At 36.5% G+C, this 23,809-nt stretch overlaps 1 protein-coding gene across 1 annotated transcript; it reads left to right on the top strand.

The window, feature by feature from the left end:
* Positions 1 to 3,427: 3,427 nt before the first annotated feature.
* PPP3CB (protein phosphatase 3, catalytic subunit, beta isozyme) lies at positions 3,428 to 23,473 on the top strand (the record flags this gene model as incomplete). The annotated part of the gene is made up of 9 exons (XM_010185586.1): positions 3,428 to 3,598; positions 3,696 to 3,773; positions 3,872 to 3,966; positions 5,616 to 5,741; positions 8,846 to 8,923; positions 13,468 to 13,549; positions 14,426 to 14,523; positions 20,071 to 20,100; positions 21,774 to 23,473. Coding segments are annotated over 9 exons (937 nt in total), but the record flags the coding sequence as incomplete, so codon positions are not given.
* Positions 23,474 to 23,809: the final 336 nt, after the last annotated feature.

Here is a 23,809-nt window from a genome sequence, read left to right as displayed (position 1 = left end):
TCTGCATTGTGGATTGCTTCTGTTGAAAACCACATTTATAAATGTAAGGCAGTGTTATTAGAACTATTCTTTGGGCCTTTTGTTTTCTTAAAGAATCATCTGGTAACTTGGAACAGGCACTGTTCATGGGTTGGCAGTAGCTTCAATAGTTGCATTAGAGCTTGGCATGCACTGATATTGTAAATGTATTTAAATTAAGTGAGCAATGTGAAATGCTCTTTTTATATCTAGCAAAATATATACTCATGGTACAAGTGTGGTGTGGGAAATTACTTCTGCATACAGTCAAGACAATTGTATAATATTACAAGCCTTCTGGTTTATTAGCAGGAATTCTTATTAAGGAGAGGTCTTCTCTGTAAACAGCTGTATGCATAATCATGTGGCATAAGAGAAATCACAGCTCTATAAACAGTATAGGAATCACCTAAGGAAAAAAAAGAAAAATTCTGTGCAGATGCAGTTTCTTCTGGGTGAAGTCTTTTGTCGGTATTATTGACATTCAGGAAGGTGCTTAAACTACACAAATTACTTTGTTATTTTTGCTGGCATAAACCTGTTTCCAGTAGAAGACAGCAATAACAGTAGCTGTCACTGTAAAGCCTAGCCAGAAAGACTGTTGCGAGTGCATCTTATTTCTAGGATCATGGAAGTTTGTGAAGCGTGCAGTGATCTGATTTTTATGCTCTGAACTTAGTTTACACAAATGCTCTGATTATGTTAGGGAGGTGTCTCTTTCAGATATACGTCCATCAACTTAGAGGTGCTGTTTAGTTGATTTCGTTGACACTGCCAAGATTTCTGCTGAAACAAAATTCCAAGAATTGTGATTTTGAGCCTAGTGATTTATAAGGAGGGGACTGTCCAGATAAGCTTATAGGGATCCTTAATTTAAAGGAGAGAGAGAATTTTCTTCCTCATTTACAACAAATGGTCGTTCTTTTGTATAGTTCTTGGTCTTGGTCAGCAAAGTGCCTTGAAATGTATGGGAGCACTACTGGGAATCCTTCTTTATAATACCTTGCTTCTTCCTTGCTGTGGTCTACTGAATTTCCTTTTCTTTAGTAATATTTAAGATGACTGCCACTCTTCACTGGCCTTCATATTGTGTTTAGGGCTTTGTGGTGTGATAGTTCTCAGGAAAATTAGGACAGAATAATTAAAACTGGTGTCTGTATCTTCAAGTGTATGAAACTTCTGTGAAGGTCTTTTGCCTCAAAAATAAAGTGGTTTTAGTATGCTGTACTTTAATCTACCTTCAAGGTTTTGCTACTTCTGAATGCAAACATCCACGTGGAGGTATGATGCACTTCAGTTTAGTAGCCCTGACTGCATAATATCTAGAAATTAATTTAGATTTAAATATTTAATGGTATGTGTTAAAAAAAAATACTACCTGTTTCTGTTTTAACACTAGGTGTAGTGATTCTTATTCTTTACTAAAATTGTCTTTCTTGGTTACCTGAATCATATTTAGAAATAGGTTAAGCTAATTTGTATTGAGATTCTGTTTTGCCATATCTGCAACATATTCAGAAATAGTTAATCGGTAACAAGTGTTTTGAATTGACTCATGTCCTTTGATAGCTTTCTTGCTCTCTCAGTGCAGAGAAACCCTTACATTGATTATTCTGATGTGATATATGCAGTCTGGGTTGAGTAGCTTGCAGTGACATTTCCTTAAATTTTGAGATGTCTTGAGAACCATGCCAGTTGGTAGACTGTCTAGTGAAGGAGACACTGATTTGGGGTGTATGTAAGTATATTTATTCATTACAAACTGACCTCCTTACTTCAGTAAATGGCTACGTTATTGTTCCAGTGCTATGAGAAAGTAATTTGGGAGTGAGGTGCATTGCTTGCAGCAACCAAAACTTTTTACTTATAACGTCTCTGTCCATTTGGCCTAAGTCATAAGGAAAATCCTTGAAGAATAACTTGAGAAAATGTCTTAGAAATGCTTTCTAGACTTTCAGCCTTCTGTATTGCAGGAAACATCAATCGACACACAGTTGAATCTTTCTTGTGTGAATGCTTCTGTTAGCTTCTGGACCCAAATTTATTGCTGGAGGTTTAGAAACTTGATGGTTTAATCTACAGAAATTCAGGTACTTGCAGAAGTTGATGGACTGACTTCTTCAATCTGGAAGAAATATTCCATGCCGGGTTTATCATCCAGTATGGGAAACGTTAAACAACTGGATTTTTTAATACTGAATAAATTCCAAGAACAACTTCAGTTAATACCTGCCTTGCCATTATCTGGCAGGAATTTGTAAAGATCTGGACCTCTCCACTTATGTTACAGGTGGCAGCCTCGGGAGCTCTGATTTTCCAGGGCATGAGAGAGCTTGGCACTACTGCTGGTTCCATATTTGAATGGATTCCTATGGACCGTTAGACTCAAATTCACCAGGTGCTCACCAAACCTCCCTTCGAACCTGTCACGAAGAGTTAAGTGTTCTCTAGTACCATCAAAGTCATCTTCTTTGGTATGGGAGGTAAAGTGAGATAAATGCACTGTCCATCAAAGAACTGTTCCTACATTTCTTGGATAAAATCATCTTGTGAACAAACTCCAGCTACATAAAACTCAAATAAACTTTACGCTGAATCTGGGCTGTCTAATTTCATTTCTGGGACATAGAGTTTGGTTGACTGTTACTTACTTAAGCAGGGTATTTTCCTTTTATGTTAACAAATACGCTGTCCTCCTTACCTCTGCCCCTTTTCACTCTGGTTATTAGGAAAGTTTCAGGCTGCTAAAGCAGGTGTTTCCAAGTGGAAATTTGTAAAGAAGCAGCTAAAGAAAAGAAAACAAACATCTCTCAAATAAAGACATCTCCCAAAATGCTTGTGGCCCATTTCACCAGGGCTATAGCTGAGAAATAAAGCTTGTAGGAAAGAAGTCTTAAGGCAGTTAAGCCAGTCACCTCTTCATTGCATTATGAAACTATGCACTATGGAAATGGGTGTTCCAGGGGCTTTTTTAGTTGGATTTTTTAAGTTATTATTATATATGTAGTCTCTTCTAGTAAGTGCTAATTATTCATGCTTTGCTTTTATCATTCCTGTTTTCTGTATTGTTTCTCTCTGCTAATTCCTGGTAGTGACTCCAGATTGGTAGATATGGCATGTGCATGAAAAAGGACCATTTTGTTCCTTGTCTGTAACTTGACCTTTTATTTATTACACATATCCATCAGTCTGGAATTTATCTCCCTTCTTTTTACAACTAATAAATCTTATTGCTCTTAACAGGTTTGGTTCTTTTGGCATGCCTCTGCCTTATTTCATGAGGAGGAGAGGAAAAAATGTACAGAAACTACTTCTCTTTGATATGGTTGGGATTTATTCGAAAAACGCTTGGTATTGATGGATATGTAGTTTAACAAACATGTAAAACTTAATGATTTGATATTCAAAGATATTTTGTGCTGTTGCCTTTTCTCAAACAGTTAGATAGATTCAAAGAGCCTCCAGCATTTGGACCAATGTGTGACTTACTGTGGTCAGATCCCTCAGAAGATTTTGGAAACGAAAATTCACAAGAGCATTTCAGTCACAATACAGTTAGAGGATGCTCGTACTTTTATAGGTGAGAATATGCTATGATCTGTCTGATGTTTTAATGCTGAATCTTGCTGCCTATTTTAAGGGAACTTCTTTTACTCATAGTTGTTTTCATTTCCCAGCTATCCAGCAGTTTGTGAATTTTTGCAAAACAATAATTTGTTGTCAATCATTAGAGCACATGAAGCACAAGATGCAGGGTAAGTACTCTGTGTCCTTCAAAAAATTATTCACAGTGTAAAATAAAAATTAATTGCTTATTGCTGTAAGGTGTAAAATAATCTGTTTGGTTTTGCAGTTATAGAATGTACAGGAAAAGTCAAACTACAGGGTTCCCATCATTAATAACAATTTTTTCAGCACCTAATTACCTGGATGTCTACAATAATAAAGGTAAGAACTTGTTATTAATAACTGTATGTCATACTAAAATAAAAATTACTTACTAGGTAAGTCATCTAATGTAAACTTTTTTTTTTGCCAAGTAAGAAATTAAAGGACAAAAAAAATTCCATTTATAAAAGTTATATTATGAAGACAAGCATGTGATAAATTATGGCCTTGTGTAAGAGTACCTTGAAGCACAAGCATGGGCAAACGTTTCCTTTGTAAAAGTTGTTGCTATTTAGTACTTATGAATGTATCACCTGGTGTTTTCCAGTCAGGCAAGCCTTTCCTGTGCTGTGAGTTTTCACTCCTCTTCTTTAGTTTGTGAACTAAGTAAGGAAAGGAGGAAGCGTTGATCAGCAACCTATGCATAAGGTAGTTTGTGTTGTGTATCATGTCAACCGTGAGTCTGATTCTGAACAGAAGAATTTACATGCAGATGAACTCGAAGAATGTGGATTGTGGTAGGTACCGTGGTAAATAAAAACCCCCACTGTGAGTGGTCACTGAAGAAAATGATATGGAAGGTGTATTTTATGTGATGGTACAGGCTGTAATGGACATGTATGGGAAATCAAGAAAGAGCAAGCACTGCTCTAAAGAGTGATCACCACTGGAAATCTGATTAGGGAGGTGTAAAACAGAAGGAATTAATTTTTGTCCATCATCTGCTTAAGATAAAGTTGCACAGGAGAAGCATGCGTAATAGTGTGGAGAAAGATGTACAAGTCAGAATTACAGCAAAGAGCTTAGCTGTGAATATTATTCATAGATGAGAACAAAGTTCAATAACAGAAATAACTACAAATAAAGCCTGCTGAAATTCAAGTATGACATTAAAGTATGGCATTTCAAGTATGTAAATGAATGAATGATCTCCAGATGTTCAAATAACCAAAACCCTTTTTCTCTTAAATACACTGCATTTTGTCCCATCCACCTCCAAAGAACCACCCCCCTACCCCATACCACTTATGCAGGGTGATTAACTGTATAGAGGAGGAGATGAACTGTTGTTACTTGTTCTGGTTGTAAGCTAAAGGAGAAATAAAAATAGCTTCAACTGGCTTTTAACATTTTTTTTCACCATCTCTGTGGATATTGTGTTTTAATAATCCTTTTTCACATCAGCTATTCCCAGTGTAATGCAAGCTTAAGTATGGAAAAATGCAATCAATGCTTATTTAGCTTTAAGATTCTTCTGGTTTTTTGTTTTGTTTCTCTGTGCTTCTCCTTCTCCCTGGTCTTCTAGATTTCTGTGGTTTTACTCCAGACTTACAATGTGGGAAGACGCATACGAAGAATAAAACCTGAGTCTGGATATACTGCTGTTCTGAGTTAGGATGTTGTTAAAATTGCTGAAACTGTTACTTTTCTGGACCTTTTAAAATCTTTGTTTGTTAAAGACCTATAATAGGATAGTACAGAACTATATTGACATGTAACGGTAGCTTAAACTGCAACATGTGCCATAACAATCCAAAGTTCTCCATTAGAAGTCCATTCTCTTTCTTTCATAGTATTTACAGAATGAAGTATCTCTGGGATTATTTTGTGTGTAGTATAAAATAGAGCTAAAACAAACCTATGACTTTATGTTGGTAGTGCTCACAAGTTTTAAACATTCTTTTCAAAATGTCTCACTTTTATTTTAGCTGCTGTATTAAAATATGAAAACAATGTGATGAATATTCGTCAGTTCAATTGTTCTCCGCATCCTTACTGGCTACCAAATTTTATGGATGTTTTCACATGGTCTTTGCCATTTGTTGGAGAAAAAGGTAGGCAAATGTTACACGTCAATTAACTTCTTTCCTATTTCTCCCAGATTGATGTTGGGAAGATTTTTTTTTTAAAATATATTTACCAGTGAGAGATTAGTTGCATAACTTTTGTGAAAATGGGTATCTGTATTTGTTTTCAGGTAGATTTGGTTTTAAAAACTGATTTTGGAGGTTTTTTTTGGCACGTGATAATGCCATTTCTGAGAAAGGATAGCCTGAAATACAACTTGTTCTACAGGTTTTGGTTGTTTTCTTCACATGTTTCAGTCAATATAGTTAAAACTGCGTCTAATTAAGCAGAGGTGTTAACAGAAATTGTAATTTCCATTGAGGGTATATACCTGCATTGTTAAGTAGTACCTTTGAATAGCATTTGAAGTCAATATGAAAATTGTTCATTTTCTACAAACTGGTAGGTTAAAAACCTTACTAACCTTGTATAGTTATAGGTTTGAACTATGTTGAGATGTTCGTGTGAGATTTTAACCTTCCTGTATATTGAGTTGGCTAAAAAAGTAATTATGTGTTTTTCTGGGTAAAGAAAGGGTGAATTTTTAGTGGGAAAGAAGAACTTTATTAAACAATATATTGCCCATTTTGCTCAATTACCTTTTGCCATCTTTCAGGCAACTTCATGATTCCACGCTCAAAAATGTTCTTACCTTTTTTGGCAAAAAGGTAGCTACAAGAACAATTTGATAGCCTTATCAGCAGTGAAGGTTTTACTGTTCAAGGTGTTTTGTAAAGAACAAAACAAATGGCAGTGGCAGTCTGATGGTGCCAGGTCTGGTGGATGTGGCAACAGATCCCATCCAAGCTGCAACAATTTTTGACAAGTGACCAAACTGTTAGGAGGTCTAGCATTATCATGGAGAAACACAACACTCTTGTGATCCACCAGTTCTGGACGCTTCTGTTTGATGGCATCATTTGGCATGTCCAGTTGACGACAGTACACGTCTGAATTAATGGTTTGGTTCCTTGGAAGCAATGCAAAACACACCAGAAATCCCACCAGACTGACAGCATCACCTTTGGTACATATCAGCTTTTGAAGTGATTTGAGCTGGTTCATCACATTTGCTCCACGATCATTTTTGTTTGTCGTTGTTTTAGATGATCCGTTTTTCATTGCCTGTTGTCATACGTTTCAAAAATGGATCGTTTTCTTCGTGTTTCAGGAGAGAATCGCAGATGTCAATGCACTTTGTGAGATAAATTTCATTGAGCTCATGTGGTACCCAAATATCGAGCTTCCTAAAGTATCCAAGTTGTTTTAGATGGTTTTCAGTGCTCGATTTTGATATGTTAAGGTTATCATCAATCTCTCATGTCGTTAAATACTGAATGGATTTGATCAATGCCTTAATTTGTTGTTACCAACTTCGACTGGCCTTCCTGAGTATGGTTCATCTTTAACATCAAAATCTCCAGACCAAAATTTACCAAACCAATTCTGACACTGCTGTAGTTTTAAGGCAGCTTCACCATACAGACCACAGAACTTCTTGTGAGCTTGCACAGCGTTCTTTCCTTTCTGGAAGTAATACAGCAAAAATATGATTAAAATGTTCTTTCTGATTTTCCATTTTGAAATCAATGCCAAATACGTAATTGCTAACGAAATCATGCACTTTCTTTTTCTAAAACAAGGTTGAACTGTCAGCTGTCAAGTTACAAAATGAATTGGCAGTTTAAAATGAAGTTAGTTATGTTTCAAGACATGTATGTCCCTCTATTTAAAAAAAACCCCATGCAATTACTTTTTGGCCAACTCAATAGTTATGACAGATTGACCTTCATTAAAGATAACTTATTCAGTTATAGTTTTTCTTGTAAAAAGATAATTTAGCACAGATCCTTGTGTGTTTTCTTTTCCCCTCTGGAGTTGATAACTGAATCTAGGACGCTGGGGCTCCAAGTAGTCTTCAGTTAAAAAGCAATGAGGTTAGATGCCATTTGGGTCTGTTTAAAATCCATCCATGAGAGTAACTGCTCTTTTTATAAAACTGATCTGGAAAGCTCTTTAAATTTCATTGAAAAGTATTCTTCATATGATATATTTACAGTCATAGAAAACTAGGATTCTGAATCTGTTTATTTTGTTTTAGTGAGCAGTTAAAGGCATATAATTTGGGCACTTCTTAATGTGTCACTCACGTTTTTTTTAAATGACTTTTAAATGGGGAGACCTGACATTTGAAAGGAGATTTTTGGTTTTATTTCTCTTACCTGATGGCAGTAGAGAACCATTCACTGTTGAAAATGTTAAATGCTGTTGTATTTTGCTTTTGTTATGATGCTGGTAGTGAGACACCAAGTTCTATTAAGTAAGTTGGTCATTGACCCACTGTGTGCTTAAGACTGCTTAATCACGGCCCTTGTAGTTTGTCTTGTCTTGGGACAAGTACACACCTCTGCTTTTCATGAAGGATACAGTGTCAATATTGTCTGGTCTGTGTGGAACAGATCAAAATCAGAAAAATGTGTTGGGGTTTTTTTTTTTGTTTAGATTTCTGGAATAGGTTTCTGAACTCTCTGGGGGGAGGAAAAGTTTGTTTTAAGGAAGAGTCTGATATAGGTAGGAAAAATTGAGTGGCAGAATAGGGAGATTCCTGAAGGAAGAAAATAAAAGCTTTTTGTGACAGGTCTGTGTGTCCACTGTGTCGATATTTTTAAGGAGGATTTGAAAAGACAAGTAGTTTGCACCATATTTATAATAATGATACTTTTCTGCTTCAGTGCTTCTGCTATATGCCTGCAGGTTCCAGGAATAGCTTTCTGTTTTTAAGACTGCATTTGAGCAGTGAAAGTGTTTTCATTTTTAAGTAATTTTGCATAAAATCTAGTTCAAATATTTATCTTAATGTAAAAATACTGATACACAAGAAGGGAATCCTTATCTAAAAGAGGTCTTTGTAAGATAGGAGAGAAAGCTTTGCTGTGTTCTTTAATTGTTAGGTGGTATAATTTTTAGCTGCTTATTTTTCTGAGCTTTGTAGATTCTGTGACAGTGCACATCAAGAAAAACACGGGTTTTTTGGAAACCAGGTTACTGAGCAATGGTTATGATTAATTAAGATTTATTTTTTCCCACACAGTAACAGAAATGTTGGTGAATGTTTTGAGCATTTGCTCTGATGATGAACTGATGACGGAGGGAGAAGATCAATTTGACGGTAGGGGTTACTTTAAGATATATAAATCTTTTTGATGGTGGTAACTTGTGAAACAGTAGTTCACTTATACTGGTGTAATATTACCTGGAATTTGAAGAAAATTGCCTTCAGATTTTTCTCTAGACAACAGCACTTGGGGGGTGGCAGGGAAGGGAATCGTGTGTTTGTGATCAAGAAGCAGCAATGGTATCTTTTGCAAATATTCATATCTGATTTCTGTTTAAAACTGACACTTATTGTGAAAAGTTCTCATAATTTCTTGACACTTCAAATTTAAAACATATACTAAACCTACTTTGCTAATATTTAGAATAAATTTATTATAAGATCTTATTTTTCTTAATGATGGCTCTTCAATAAAGAGTTGGTATAGACAAAAGTCAGATATAATATTTCTTATGGCAAAGTACTATACAGAAAGTATGAAATGCAAGTTTAAGTCTTGGTGTTTGAGTTTAAAGTGGGCATAAAAATTCGGGGAACTTTTATATGTATGTTCTATAATATGTATTTATGTAATCAATGATAACATTTTTCTATCTTACGAGCTATGATACCGTAGATTGTTAATGAGGTGTTTGTAGCATGATGATTAAGAAGCAACATTAACAGTAAGATCTAGCGTGTTACACTTTGGTTTGTCGTTTTGGTTTTTTTTTCCAGTAGTGCTTAATGTCACACCTAAAAGCTTCTCAGACTTGCTTCATTTTATCCAATAACAGAACTGATTTGGTGGATTGTTTGGCAGTGGGAAGGAGGAAGGAAAGTTTCAGCAGCTTTTGAGGAACTCTAAAGATCATTTACAAAGACATTAGAGACACGACCCCATTCTTAATGTTTGATGACTACTGTGTTCAAATTCACTAGCAGAATAGTGTTGTGCTAAGCAGCTGTGTGTTTTAGATTGGAATGTGTTGGTTATGAGCCACCTGAACTTTGCTGACATTTAGATTGTTGCCAGAAATGTGAGCTCTTAGTCTCAAATGTGATTCTGCAAACAGTTAATTGATGTTTTTCATTCATGTAATCCTACTAAATTGAACATAAAGCAGTCAGACCAAGCATTTGTAGGGTAGGGTTTGGTGGTATTCTGAACCGTTAGGATCTAGGTTGTCCAGCATAAGTGCAGTCATCAGTTGATTGCATATGCCCTGTCTTTAGTACAGTAGTTGCAGTTTCCTAATTTGAATTACTTTATTCTTCTGTCTCCTTTAACCATTTCTTTGCTTGATGCATCTCTTAATGCCACCTAGGTACTGTCTACGCTTTATCTTTCTATGTGAATTGTTGGTTTTTTTAACTGTTGACTTTCAAGCTTTCACTTGTTTATCAACAAATTTTAAAATACACTCAGTTCCACTTCTTGTTCGATGAATGCATTTTTCAGTGTTGCAATTTTCCATTTTATTTTTTTTCACATTTCTTCTCCATTCCTTCTTTATTACCACTGCCAACTTAAATATCTTTATTTTATTTGTCTCACTCACCTTTTTCTCCATCGTTCACTTCCTTTTTTTCTGGACTCTCCATCTGAAGAGCGACTCATATATGGCAATAAAAAAGGTACAGACCAGACAGAGTAGGAATGTTTTGAAATATGACTTCATAGAACCTGGCGGTGTAAGCATTAATGCAGAAAATACCTTTCTGTTGAGAGACGTACATAGCATTTTATTATTATTACCCATTTTGATGGGATGTTTATAAAGGCTTGTGTATTCAGTTATCAGAAGTCATATTCCAAGACATCTGTCTTTCTGTGCATGAATTTTTTTCCTCCTTTCTTCCATTCCTTTTTTTGTAAAATTTCATTCTTTTACCTACTTCTAGAATCTTATCTTTGGTCCTGCATGTGTAGGGAGCATTCAGTTGTCTGTCTTGCTCTTTAATAATTTTATTGTGAGCTTTTTTTAAGATTGTGCATGGAATGTGTTTATGGAGTGTTCCAAAACCTCATTTGTATCGTACTTTTAGTTTCCTTCAACTGAGATGTCAAAAAAGTACTTTTTGATTGTTTGTGCAGTTTTGAAGATGGCTGCGTATAAAATGTAGAAAGAAGCCTTCTAACCTGCATTCATGGTCTATCAGCTGTTCTTCAGAAATTCCCAAGTAGATCATTCTATGCAGAAAAACTCTTCTGACCGTTACTGACCTCATAATTGACTTGCTCTCTGTATAAATTTGACACTGCAGAGAATATTTCTCATTCTTGGGAGTGCATTAGATTATACAGGTGTTTCCAAAGGTTAGGAGAATTCTTCGGAGCGCAATAGTATGAGCGTTTCAGAGTTTGTTTCTTGTGCAGGCATTGGAAATAGAGAATGCAAGAGCTCTTTATCGTATGTCCTCTAGTTTAGGTATAATCAAGACATTTTCCTGCAAGCAGTTGCCACCTTACTATCATTTCTCTGAACTAACCAGGAGTCAGTGGCCCCATTCTTGCAGTGCTGCAGCCTGGAGTAATATGCATGGTCTTTTGGCTTGGCTGCATTGCTTCTGGAGGGCTGGGGCAGTAAAAGATTGTGGTAAAAACAAAAACCAAAACCCAAACAAACACCAAAACTATTCCAAACCAGCCTTTCTCCTTTTAAGGCACAAGGACCTTCTGGAGTTGAGACAGCAGCACTAGCACTGCCTGAAATCTTTTCAGCCTGCGTGTTACAGCTCTGCATCAAAGTAGCCCTCAGATAGGTGTGGGTAGGAGGAAAATCGAGGGACTTGTAGATGATGGTCCTCCATTTAAACCTGGCCTTTTCAAAAACTCTGAAAGAGTCCCCTTCTCATCCTAGGTCCTTAAGCTGTTATTTGGTAGTGTTCGAAGCGGAAAGTAAAAACTTCTAGAACTTTAAAAATTAAAAGTTAAATTTGAAAAGAAATTATTTCTGGTAAAAATTTAATATTTCAGCCTGTACTATTCAAAGTATTTTTCCTGAGACTTCTGGTTTCGTGGTTTTTTTTGTTTGTTTTGGTTTTGTTTTGTTTTGTTTTTTAATTTGGTGTCTGCAGTTCGTTAAAGTTGTTCCTTTGTCAAAAAAAAAACTTTACGAAGTAGTTCCTGGCATTTTTCTTTCATTTAAATGGATTTGCAGATATTTGTCATACCCCGAGATTCCTTCATCTCTTACTCCCTTTTTTCTTGTTGCTACGTTTTCCTCCTTGTGTCATTTTGTTGTTGTTGTTGTTTGCCCCTATAGGCCTTATCTTTTGTATTTTATTTGGGTTCGTGTTCAGGGTGGGAAGTCTGCCCACTCCTGTGCAGCAGAAGGCCTTTGGGTTCTTGCAGTTCCTGCAACTGTGATCTGAAAGGGGTGACTCTGTGGTGCTGGAGTGTAGGCACTCCCACGGGGAAGGTAAATACCAGTGAGCAGGGATGAGAAAAGGCCTCTTCCACAGCTGCCTTTTTGGATGCAAATAGACAAATTTGTGGATATGCAGCTTTCCTCTGCCCGCTTCCATGATCCTCTCTTCTACCTTCTTGCAAATCAGTTTGGCGACTTTTTAATTAGTACCTTTCTGCCAGGGCTGAGGAGCAGTGACAGATGGAAGATCTGGAATACCTAACAGAGCTGTCTGAGGTTGTTCCCTTTTGGTCCCCTGGGGTTGAATTCAAAGTATGACTGAGTTACTCGTAACTCAGTGCTTAATACTCTCCTTTCCCAATGGCTGAGGAGAAGTAAGGGTTCTAGTTTTGATATCTTCTCACCTACTTGTTCTGTTTTAGTGGAATTGTGCAGTTGGCAAAAGGGAAGGAGGATGAGGGAGGGGAAGGATGACTTTTATACATTGAAACAAACTAGCAACACCTAGTGTAGGAGAAAGGAGCTTCCATTTTTATAACCCCAAGGCAGGCAAAGGTGGCTTTCCTTCCCAATCACAAGCCTCCTTGCAGAGTTTTGTCTTCACTTTTACCTGTCACAAATGGTATCTCTCTGCTCTGTAGAATGTGCAGTGTTTACTCCAGTTCTTTGGTGTTTGTAATTTCTGAAAATCATGCAAGCCTAAGATGATGTAGAACATAGAATTAGTTGGTAAGGGAGGTAAGACTGCGATTCTTTGGCATTTTATTTTGTGGGGTTTTTTTGTGGGTGTGTGTTTTGGGGAGTTGATCTAAAAATAAGCAAACAAACTGTTTTCTCTGGGACAGCTGTGTAAGAATTAGCAACAAATCTTTATTTTTTGTGGTTTTAATAACTCTTTGGCTACGGTATCGGGCTGCATGCCTACATCTCGATACATACCAATGTCAATGAAGAATTTCAACTGTAAAATTTAGGCAAATGAGTTATGATAGTTACTACACTGTAGTGGTGGTAATTTAGATGCTTGCTAGCTTTAGGAAATCAGTATGAACATCGTACACTTTTGTGTGTGTGTTTTGTGGACACAGAGGTGATGGTTTTGATGGCATAAAGCCATTTTATAATTTTGTGCTCTTAAGTGAAAAGTGCTGAACATAAAGAGTTGTGTTGAATTTGATGTGCTTTTAAGTGGTGACCTGTAAATACTCATGAGCTTGAGACTCTCTCTTATTCCATTGAAAGTAGGTACAGCTGCCGCACGGAAAGAAATAATCAGAAACAAAATTCGCGCAATTGGCAAGATGGCAAGAGTGTTCTCTGTTCTCAGGTACCTGCATGATTTCTGCATTCCTAAAACCCCTTACGTATATTAGGAAAAGGTCTCTGTTCCAGGATAATGCATGCCAAACATTTTTCAAAGAGATCCTTGTGCATCAGAATCTAGCTTGGCATATTGGTGCACCCCATTGATGTTGGTAGTTTTTGGTTAAAGAGTGTGTTTAAGTTGCTTTTGAGACACGTTTCAAGAAATTGGAAAACGTGATCTTTAGTTCACAAGTTAGTTGTCCAGCCATTAACTATGAGCGTTGGGCAATACCAAAACAGAGAGTTTGAAATCAAAGATGTAATGGAGGAGGCTGGGACTGGCTTGGAAAGTTTCTGGCATACCAGAAAGTTGAGGATTAGGGGGGTTTTTTGCTTCAGGTTTTTGTTCATTTTCAGCTTTAAAAAAAATACCCTTTTCTTGCACCTGTCTAGATCTAGAGATTCCATGATCACATTTACCATGTATAGTTTTCTACAGACCATAATGACTCAAACAGAGGTAACTTCAAAAAGTTGGTATTTCCTGAAGCATGGACACTTTGAACAAAATGGTGTATTGTTTAATGACACTGAGACGTTCAGTACCTCATGAGGCATTCAGTGCTGATTTCAGAGCTCATGAGCCTGCAGGTGAATAATTGCTCAGAATTTGGTTCAGAAGTAATCAGTGTTTGTAACTCATAGGCAAAGGAAAGACTGGTATGGAATGGAAATATTTTCCCCTTTGTGGTTGTTTGAATTTGAATTTACAGTCAGTCTTGACATGCATAAAGCGCAGTAAAAATAGGCGCTCTCTCTCCCCATCCCTTCTCTTATTTTAAGACACGTTTTCCTGAGTGGTTATTTAAGGTTTTGTTGCTCTTTTTTCTTCCACCAGGGAGGAGAGTGAAAGTGTGCTGACACTCAAGGGTTTGACTCCCACTGGCATGTTACCTAGTGGAGTGTTGGCTGGAGGACGGCAGACCCTGCAAAGTGGTAATGATGTTATGCAACTTGCTGTGCCTCAGATGGACTGGGGCACATCTCACTCTTTTGCTAACACTACACATAATGCATGCAGGGAATTTCTTATGCTTTTCAGTTCTTGTCTTAGCGGCTGATACAAGCATAGTGTTATGTGTTAATCAGGCAATGTGAAATGGATACTTAACCAGGGTATAAAACTAAAAGCAAATGAGTTCAGCAGTGTCAGGCCACATTTTTCAGACTTTGAGCTTCCTTAGTTTACAATTTTTCAGGTGGCACAGATGCCTGAAGTGGGGTGACCTTATGGATCTGGTATTGAGGCATTTGATCACTACAGATACAAAAATGGCAGTGTAATTTTGCATTGTTACTTGTCTGCTTTCCATTAAAATGGTTTTACCATAGATGTGTTAGTGTTTTCATTGACAGTGTCAAATACTTGTTGATATTAATATTAACAAACAGCTACAGGCTGCAGAGTTCCATATGACACTCCATTGATAGACTGAAATGTGCTGCGTTTTGTACCCTGGTAATTAATGCCAAAGTTTGTTCTCTATGTTGTTTGTCAAATGTTCTATGTATAATTGACCTCCCTGAATTGTCCTTGTAACATGCTGTTTCCTTCCTCTGCAGATGTAGCTGCTTTCTTAGATCTGTCTGTCTCTCTCTAGGTATAGATGTATGTCTGTATAAGTGTTAAAATTAAACCACTATCCCAGACACTTGTCTGTCTCTTGATGTAGAAGCAATGTTGTAGCACCTTGTTTTTGAGGTTTGCTGCATTTGCTGCTGCACATTGTCTGTGCATTTTGAACAATAATGTACTTGAAAAATATTCAGTAATTGTTATAAAATCAGTTGAGAATAAAGGGATTGAATTTAAAACTTGTAAATAAATCAAAATAAAAGGGTGTTATTAAGTGTGCATATATTTTTTTTGCATGAAAATAAAAAGAAATCTATACAAAATATACCTGTAATCTGGCTCATTGAATATTTTGTAAAAGGTTTTTCTTTTTTTTTTCTTCTTTTTTTAGTTTGCTGAATCATTGGATCATATTTTTCACAAGGCCCATAAATTATTAACTAGGCTTAGGGAAATGTTACGAGATTTTACCAAGTGTGTTAAAAGAATGAAGTCCAGGTTTCTATTCACCGTGGTGGATTAACTAAAATACACCAGTCTGAAACTGGACTTCATAGCAGCAGCACTCTTAACATTAATTATTCAAAGACTTTTTATTGGCCATCTTCAGGCTTTAAAAGAAAGTGTAAAACTGTTGTGTGGGACCACTGAGTTTTATAAATATTGAAAGATTGTGATACATGAATACCACTTCTTACACAATCTGTTTTCCAAGAGTAGCTGCTTTTCTCATTTCATGTTCTAGACTGTTAGAATTTTTTAATTTTTTCTATGTAGTTTTTTTAAAAGCTTTTCACTACATTTTCTTCTAAACTATCAAAGCTGGTTTTTAATAGCTTTGAAACGTGAGTGTCACATTTTAAGTCATTTTTCAGTGGACATATAATGTCTACAAGTAAGTTTATATGTCCAGTGTATGTATGTGATTGTTTTGTGAATGTCTATAACCAGAAATAGTGTATGTTTCCTAATCCATCCAACTATTCCAAAAGCATATGTTCTAGTTCTACTTTTCATTGTTAAATAAGATACTTTATTATGCTTAAAAAAATGAGTCTGCATTCCTCTCACTCATTTAGCAGATTTTTATCCATGTTGCATTACAAGTATCAGAGAGGATCAAACTGACTAGAAAATTTTTTTAACATAAAACGTATGACTTTCTGCCATTGCTGAAAATGTGGGACGTTTGGAAAGTATGCAAAATGCGTTTTGGATTTTTGTGGGGGTGTTCTTTTCTCGGCTAGAACTTTTGATGGCAATATTCCTTGGTGCGCTACATTAATATACCACTTTTGTTTTAGTCACGTTGATTGTTCAGAATTACTCATGCCAACTTCTTAGATCTCCTTAAATTGCAGTAACTTCTTTCTAATGAGAACAATTTCATTGTTCCAGTCATCAAAAAGTAGAAGTTTTCAAATTATTATGCTTAACTGCAAAACTGTAAACCAAAAAGAAAATAAAATTTCAGCACTTTACACTTTTCTAAACCATCACAGTATCAGTTAATTCATATTTTTGGCAAAAATATGAACACTGATAGTATAGTAGGATTTCTTACTACAAATATTTAATTTCTTGAAGTATATTGTACTGTGTTGATCAATATACTGTCAATAATTTTAACTAGTCTAGATCTAAGAAAATGATGTTGTAGTGTTTTTTATTCTATTAGTTTGTTTGCTGGAAAATTCACAGAATTGATCAATATGTCAGGGGTTTTCAAGATTTCTGTCTTACGAGGGGTCGTTTTTCAGTGGCACATTGAGAAAAGGTAGTTTTGCAGGTTGCTATTAAATCTATAAGAAGTTTTGAAAGCTGTAAGAAATTGGAGTGCATACCTTCATTTGTCTAGAGAACTGGGCAAATATGTATATAGCCATACATATTTAAGTCACCATTAAGGCAGTGCATATGCAATTTTTGCATATACGCCTGTTATAATTCTTAATGTCAGTAACACATTCAGTACTACAGCTTAGCAAATACCACTGCTGCTTCAGCCATTTGTTCAGGCACAGCTGCTGTCTTTGGTGGGATCCTGGCCGCTCTCAGAGGAGAGAACCTGGTTGGCGTTGCCGTCACGCAGAGTAGGCACCAAACACGTCGGTCGGTCCCATGCAACTGCTTCCTTTATGGGTGATGCTGGAACAGATTCTTGCTGCAAAACGGAGCAGTCTGAGGGTGAAATGCAAAGTCTGACTGTAGTGAAAGGGTTAAAGAAAGACAAGCCAGTTAAAAAATACAGTTTTGGAAAAAAGTGCAAAACCAATTCCTATGGAAGAAGTCAATATATTATTTTTTCCCCAAAAAAATACATGGATATATTTTTGAAAAATGAATCATGGGTTATCTTTAGATAGCTTTAATGTATTAGGATAAAAATAAACATTGGGAAATAGTGCCCTTTGTGTGGTTTTAATTATTTTTATTTTAGTGTAGATTTGGTTTTTATTCTTTATGGTGCTTGCATCATAGTAGCTGAAATATTAAAGACCATATAAATACTGTCCTTTCAAGTACTATTTCCTAGTGATTTATTCTGTGAACCGAATCCAACAAAATTATTTTCCAAATTGAGTCAACACCTGTTTAGAAAAAAACAAAACACAAAAGCCTTATTCAGCAACACAGTAAACACAAGCCTAAATTAAAAATTGTAAGTACTTCCATGGAAATCAGTTGAATTAGGCAAATACTTCCTGTCTTTCATTGCTGCCCTTCCTGTTAGTCGGAGGGGCAGTCAGATAGTTTTTTGGGTTGATGTTGAAAGTTGGCAAGGCTTTTGTATCAGATCTGTCCCCTGAGTAACGCAGGGGGAGAGCTGGAACTGAGGATGGAAATGCCATTGAATGTTCTTGCTTATAATGTGCTCTCAAAATGAGAATTTTCGGAGCAAAAGCTTCAGGATAACCTGTTACGTCAGTGTGATACAATATTCATTTGAGGTTTATCAGGGCTTACAAACAATACGGTTTTATTCTAGATGTACCTGCAAAAGAGAATCCAACAAAATTATTTTTCAAATTTAGTCTTTCCAGTGTGGGTTTTTTTGAAATGTTTGTATTTTCCAGTCAGTTTGTTCTTTTATGTCAAGTTGAAAATTATCGTTTTCTTAACTGTGATGTATATTCCAAGATCTTTTTGGAATAATAGTGCTACAAGTAGAATAAATTAGGAGTGAATTTTGAAATTTGTATTTATGACCAAGCTACATAATTTACAGAGATAAATCAGTATTCGTGATCTTTTCAGGAAAAGATTGAAAACAAAGACTTCACAGGTAACAGGAAATGGTGGAAAGAGGTGGTTTTTTAACGTAGTTTTGTATTTGTATGGCAAATGGATTATAGTATGAAAGTATGTATTTGGTGACTGTCGACAGTAATTCTTTAAATAATTCAGTTTTACAATTTGAGAACGTTTCTTTCCCTTAACGTAAACATGAATAACCATCCGTTCAGGTGTCTTTTTTATTCAGTTCTGGGATTGCCCTTGTCTCTAGGTTTAAATGCAGGAAGTTGGTTTTGGTTGGTTTGGGGTTTTTTTGGACTGTGGAATACGCAGTATGTAAAAGACAAAATGCTGCGTTACCCTTAAGTATTCCACGTTATTTTAGTAGCAGTTAATGCAAATATCTAATTCAAAAAAAATTTTAGAGTATCACAGTGGAAATTGTAATGTTACGCAACAGTGAGGTTAAGGCATAGTGTAGGCAATTGAAACGTCTGGCTTTTGGTGGCTGGGCAATGAGAAGTAAACTTAATTCACTTTTAACAATTCTATTCTGATCTAATGCCATATTTTCTTACATAGCCAGTTTCCCCAGCATTCGCTTGAATACTCTTCTATGGGTTTTGTTGTTAACAATATTTACCAGGCGCTGCACAAGTAGGTTTATATCACTATTTATGCTATAGCTTGTTACTATTTCTGAAATTATGACATTAGAGGCATGGTGCATAGTAGGGGAGGTAAAAAGTTGTTACCATTATTGAAATTTAGCTGCAGTTTAGGCCATAGTTACAAAGCGGTTTCTTTAGCAAGTCTGCCCTAGTATAAGGTTATTGTGATAGCCTAATAACCTTATGTTAAAGCTTTGACTTCTAGAGCTAGAGCAATTGGGAAAGATCTTACACCTAAGAAATTTCAGCAGATGTCATGGTTATTTACTTCAGAAAACAACTGGTAAACGAGACTACTTTTCATATTCACATTAATTCGCCCACAAAGACGATGTTAAATCCAGACCTTTTCCTGCCCTAGATTTTGTTGCTGGTTCAACTCAGCAGTTTATGAGACTCTGTGAATGTGACTTGCTACATTTGTCTTTTGTTTTAAGTTTTATGGTTCAGTTCTCAGAGATGCCCATTTTAGCTTAAAATACGGTGAGAAATTGAAGTACTACTTAAACTTCAGGGAACTATACATAAAAAGAAAAATATTTTTTTAATTATTAGAACACCACCAGTGTTATTTTTGTAACATAATTCCTTGGAGTTCAATGAAGCTCACTAATGCATTTTAATCTTTAGAAATAGTAGTCTCAGATTTTTAGTATTATTGTAAAGCATACCACAACTGTAACTTCAGTTGAAATCTTCTGTTACTGTCTTAAAAAAAACCCTAAAAAACTTATAGAAATGTGCAGTTAATAACATCAGTTTAGTGTTGCTTTGCTGTACTTTCAGTTGATAAATACTTTCAGCATTAGTTAAAATTTAGGAGAAGTTCCACTTAAACTTAGAAACAACCCCCCAAAACTGTAATTATCATTTAAAAGAACTGTAATCTGACCGGGCGTAGCATACGATTTTAAATTGATCATTGCCTTTTCTGCTGTGCGATATTACACTCTTCATCTTTCTCATTCATTTTGCATGCATCTGCTCACTTCTGTACAGCCACTGTAGAGGCAATTGAGGCTGAAAAAGGTATGATCAGAGTCTTTGCCATCGGCAGAGATCTGTGGTGTCTGGGAGGGAATTCAAAAGTACTCTGTGTGGGTGTGTTTTACTTTCAACTTGCACAAGCAGAGATGAATCAACTGCATTGATTCATCCCTTTTACATGTAACATTCATTTCTGGCTTTAGGATGATGATTATCTTTAATATTTCAGGGAAATTCTTGGGGTTTATTTGGTCTTTTCTGTTTGTTTTTACAAAATACGCAGTAGGTTTTTGTATAATGGCATGTTGTGATACGTGGTGTTGTCTTGAAGTCCTTAAAAATGGTAGTGTTTAGTGGGGGGGTTTTCTGCATTCAACCACAAGGTTTTGTTTGATTGTGGGAGGGGGTTATATGTGGAAGGAGGGTTGTTTATGCATGCTTTTTCTCATAAAATCTATTTTAATACCTTTGAACAGTTTTTTGAAACTTTTCGTAACATATGTGGTGTAGTGCAAAACACATAATGTTTTTTCTATAGACTTTGAACATAATTTGATGCCCAAATTTATTTCTAGTATATACGCCAGCCTGCCAGTATGAGGCATATTAAATTCTGTGGATTATCAGTGCTTCTGTGCTAAATAAGTTGTATATACATAGTTTGCTAGTGGTATTGAGCAAAATGCTACCGAATTATTTGGTGTTCAGAGTATTCAACATCAGACTGTTGTTTTTTCAGAGAGACTTCCATTTCCCCTTGCTCAGTATTCAGTGAAGTGAATGACAAACAGCGTAGCAGCTGAGCGAGCGACCTTCGCGGTTTTTCAGATTCGGTCGCAAAGCACCATTTGATGACTGTGTTCTTTGTTTTTAATTAAGGAAGTCAGATCTCCAAAAGTATAAACAAGTGCCACATTCTGTTCTCACACACGTGCAGGAGGTCCCGTTGTTGTGAGTGAAAAGCAGTGCTTAAATCTCCAAAGAATTACTTCATCCCAAAGACTTCAGTCTTTCTGTGTGGTCAGCCATTTCCAGGTGTAAATTCACCAACAGTCCTCATTCATTAAAATAATCAGTAGCAAAAGAAACCCTGTTTTTCTAATTTACTTTAAATACGTTAGTATTTAAACGATGCATCATTTAACCACAGTGCTGACTCGGTGATTGTGGTTGCGTCCATTTCCATCGTCCACGCGATTGGCACAGAGCGTGAACCGCATCCCGCAGTTCTGCCGCCGCGCAAACTGCAGGATCAGGGCACCGGCGCGTACGCAGGGCGTAAACCCGCCGTGACTTCCGTACCCCTCTGCCGCTCTGCCTCCACTGCGCTTGCTGTGCTGCTTACACCTTTCTGACATCCCACCCAAGAGAAGGGGGATGTTGAGATAAGCCTGGCACGCTGGGCAGCAAAAGCAGCTGGTGTTTGTAGCTGGCCACCCCAGGGACACGCAGGGGCAATCAAGTGGGCTTAAACCCTTTGATTCCTACGTGCAGAATATTTGCCATACTTTGTTCTTTTTGGTACGAGCTGAAATCGTGGTTGCCGTTGAACATTTCAGGAAGGCAGGTTAGAGAAGCTTTTACTAATACAGATGCAGAGCCATAAGTTTCTTTGGCTGATTTCTTACCTGTTTTTAAACATCGTTTGTTAGAAAAAGTATATGCTTTCAACTTATTTTTCCGTTACTGACATATCAAATTTGCATTTTGTTAAGCAATACGAGGATTCTCTCCGCAACATAAAATCTGCAGTTTTGAAGAAGCAAAAGGTTTGGATAGGATCAATGAGAGAATGCCACCAAGAAAAGATGCTCTTCAACAGGATGGTATTAATACTATAAACACAGCAAATGCCAATGGAAACAATGGAACTGGCAACAACAATGCACAGTGACCACCTCCGCTTCTGGTTTACTCACTCATGTCTTGCCTGAGAATTCCTAGATTTCTGCTTTTTGATGTGACGACAGACGGAGCAGCCCGGGGATCGCTTGAAGTGACTGAACACAGGGTGGAAAACCATCGGACTTGATCCCACTGAAGAAAGACGGTCGTGCTTTGGAGACAACAGCCCCCTCTTCACCTGGTGGCCCGACCTGCAGGGAGCGCCTCACCTGTTTCCACACAGTCTGGTCCGTCCCTGGCTGCCGAAGCTTTGGAAGGGATCTGGGGAAAGCACCGGGCTGTTCTCGCTAAAGCACACGCAGACTGGCATCTTCCCGTTGTCGCTGTCAACACTTTTAAGTTTACAAATGGGATTTGTCTTTCAGTAGAGGTTGTTTGTTTGTTTTTTTAAAATCAGACTTTCAAATACAACCCTAAGAGCTAACTATTTATTAATGGACATCGGTTTCATGAAATGTCTTTAAAACGATAGATTAGAATGGTCTTAAAATATCTGAGTCTGCAAAAACTGTGTTTTAAATAGACAGAAAAAATGCCAAAAAAAAATAATCTCAGTTGGTCATTCTGTAAAATGCTGACCTCAGGTTTACTCCTTAGATGTTACTAATTCTATATTGTATTCACTGTATTTTTTAGTTACAGCTTATCAGAAGATTTCTATGTAGGAATGTTTATTACTTGAACACAGATTGAAAAAAAAAAATATTTAATTTAGAAACTTTTTTGCCCAGCTTTTTCAAGACTCTTCCCCACCTTGAATTTTAAAAAAAAAAAAATTATTATATATACTAATTTTAAAAGTAAGAAAAATACGGAAGTGTTAATTTTAAGGTACTTTTAATTGAACTTTGTACATTGTTTAAGTAAATTTTGATTCATATCAAGTCTGTAAAGCTTGGCATTGTATTTTGTGTATGCATGTTTTCATTTTGCAGATATTTAATATATAGACCTATGATGTACATCTATAGGTTTCCTAGATGTTATGGGTACTTTTAGTTTATTGTGAGTATTACGGTTGCATAAATAGCTGATAATCACTGGGCTGATAGCTGCAAGCTTTTTATCATTTTTAAATCTGTAAAGGAACTGAAGCTGTATCGGACCTACCTTTCTGTTTAGGCAAAGCAGCGCGTAAGCAATTGCTCTGTTCAACTGCTAAGGCATTAGTGGAAGTGTAACCTTGAGACTGCATGTATTTTGGTATCTACGGGACTGCTTGGTTAAAATAAACATTGAAGCCCTGTGCTAATTTGTTCACAAATAATGGACTGTACTGATTGCCACTGTATTTGTTATCTATTTTGACATTTGCTACATGTCCTTCTCATCCCCTGGAACACAACTTGAAACTTATGTCACTAGCGTTCATCTCCCTTTTGTTTTTGTTTGCCATGAAGTACAATCTGTACATACCCCTAAGTTGGAAATTTTATGCATGTTCTGAACTATTCAAGTATTTTATAAACAGTAGCACACAATAAATTTTGTGCATGGGCTGCGGCTCCTATCATTGTGTATTGGTTTTATTTGGCATACGTAGGTCTAATCCGACCTTGACAGTTGTTTAGAAATACTCCTCAAAATTGAAGCTAATGAAAACAAATAGCCTAAAAGGCCAGATTTAACTTGCAGAACTAGTTGAATGTAAATGCTACGTAATTTAATTGTTATCGCTGCTGCTTTTTTTGCTTTCAAGTTCTCTCATAAATAAAAGACGTAGGGATTTCCTGTCCGCTGAGCTGGACCCTGCACAGCACTGTTGGTTTGTATGAGCTTGTTAGAGCGGAGCTGATTCTGGAAAGGCTGTGAACACAGCGGCGTTCTGTGCGGTGGTTTGAACTAA

Source organism: Mesitornis unicolor, unplaced genomic scaffold (assembly GCF_000695765.1).
Source record: "Mesitornis unicolor isolate BGI_N332 unplaced genomic scaffold, ASM69576v1 scaffold16140, whole genome shotgun sequence".
NCBI lineage: Eukaryota > Metazoa > Chordata > Aves > Mesitornithiformes > Mesitornithidae > Mesitornis > Mesitornis unicolor.
This window is presented reverse-complemented; position numbering and strand designations above follow the sequence as displayed.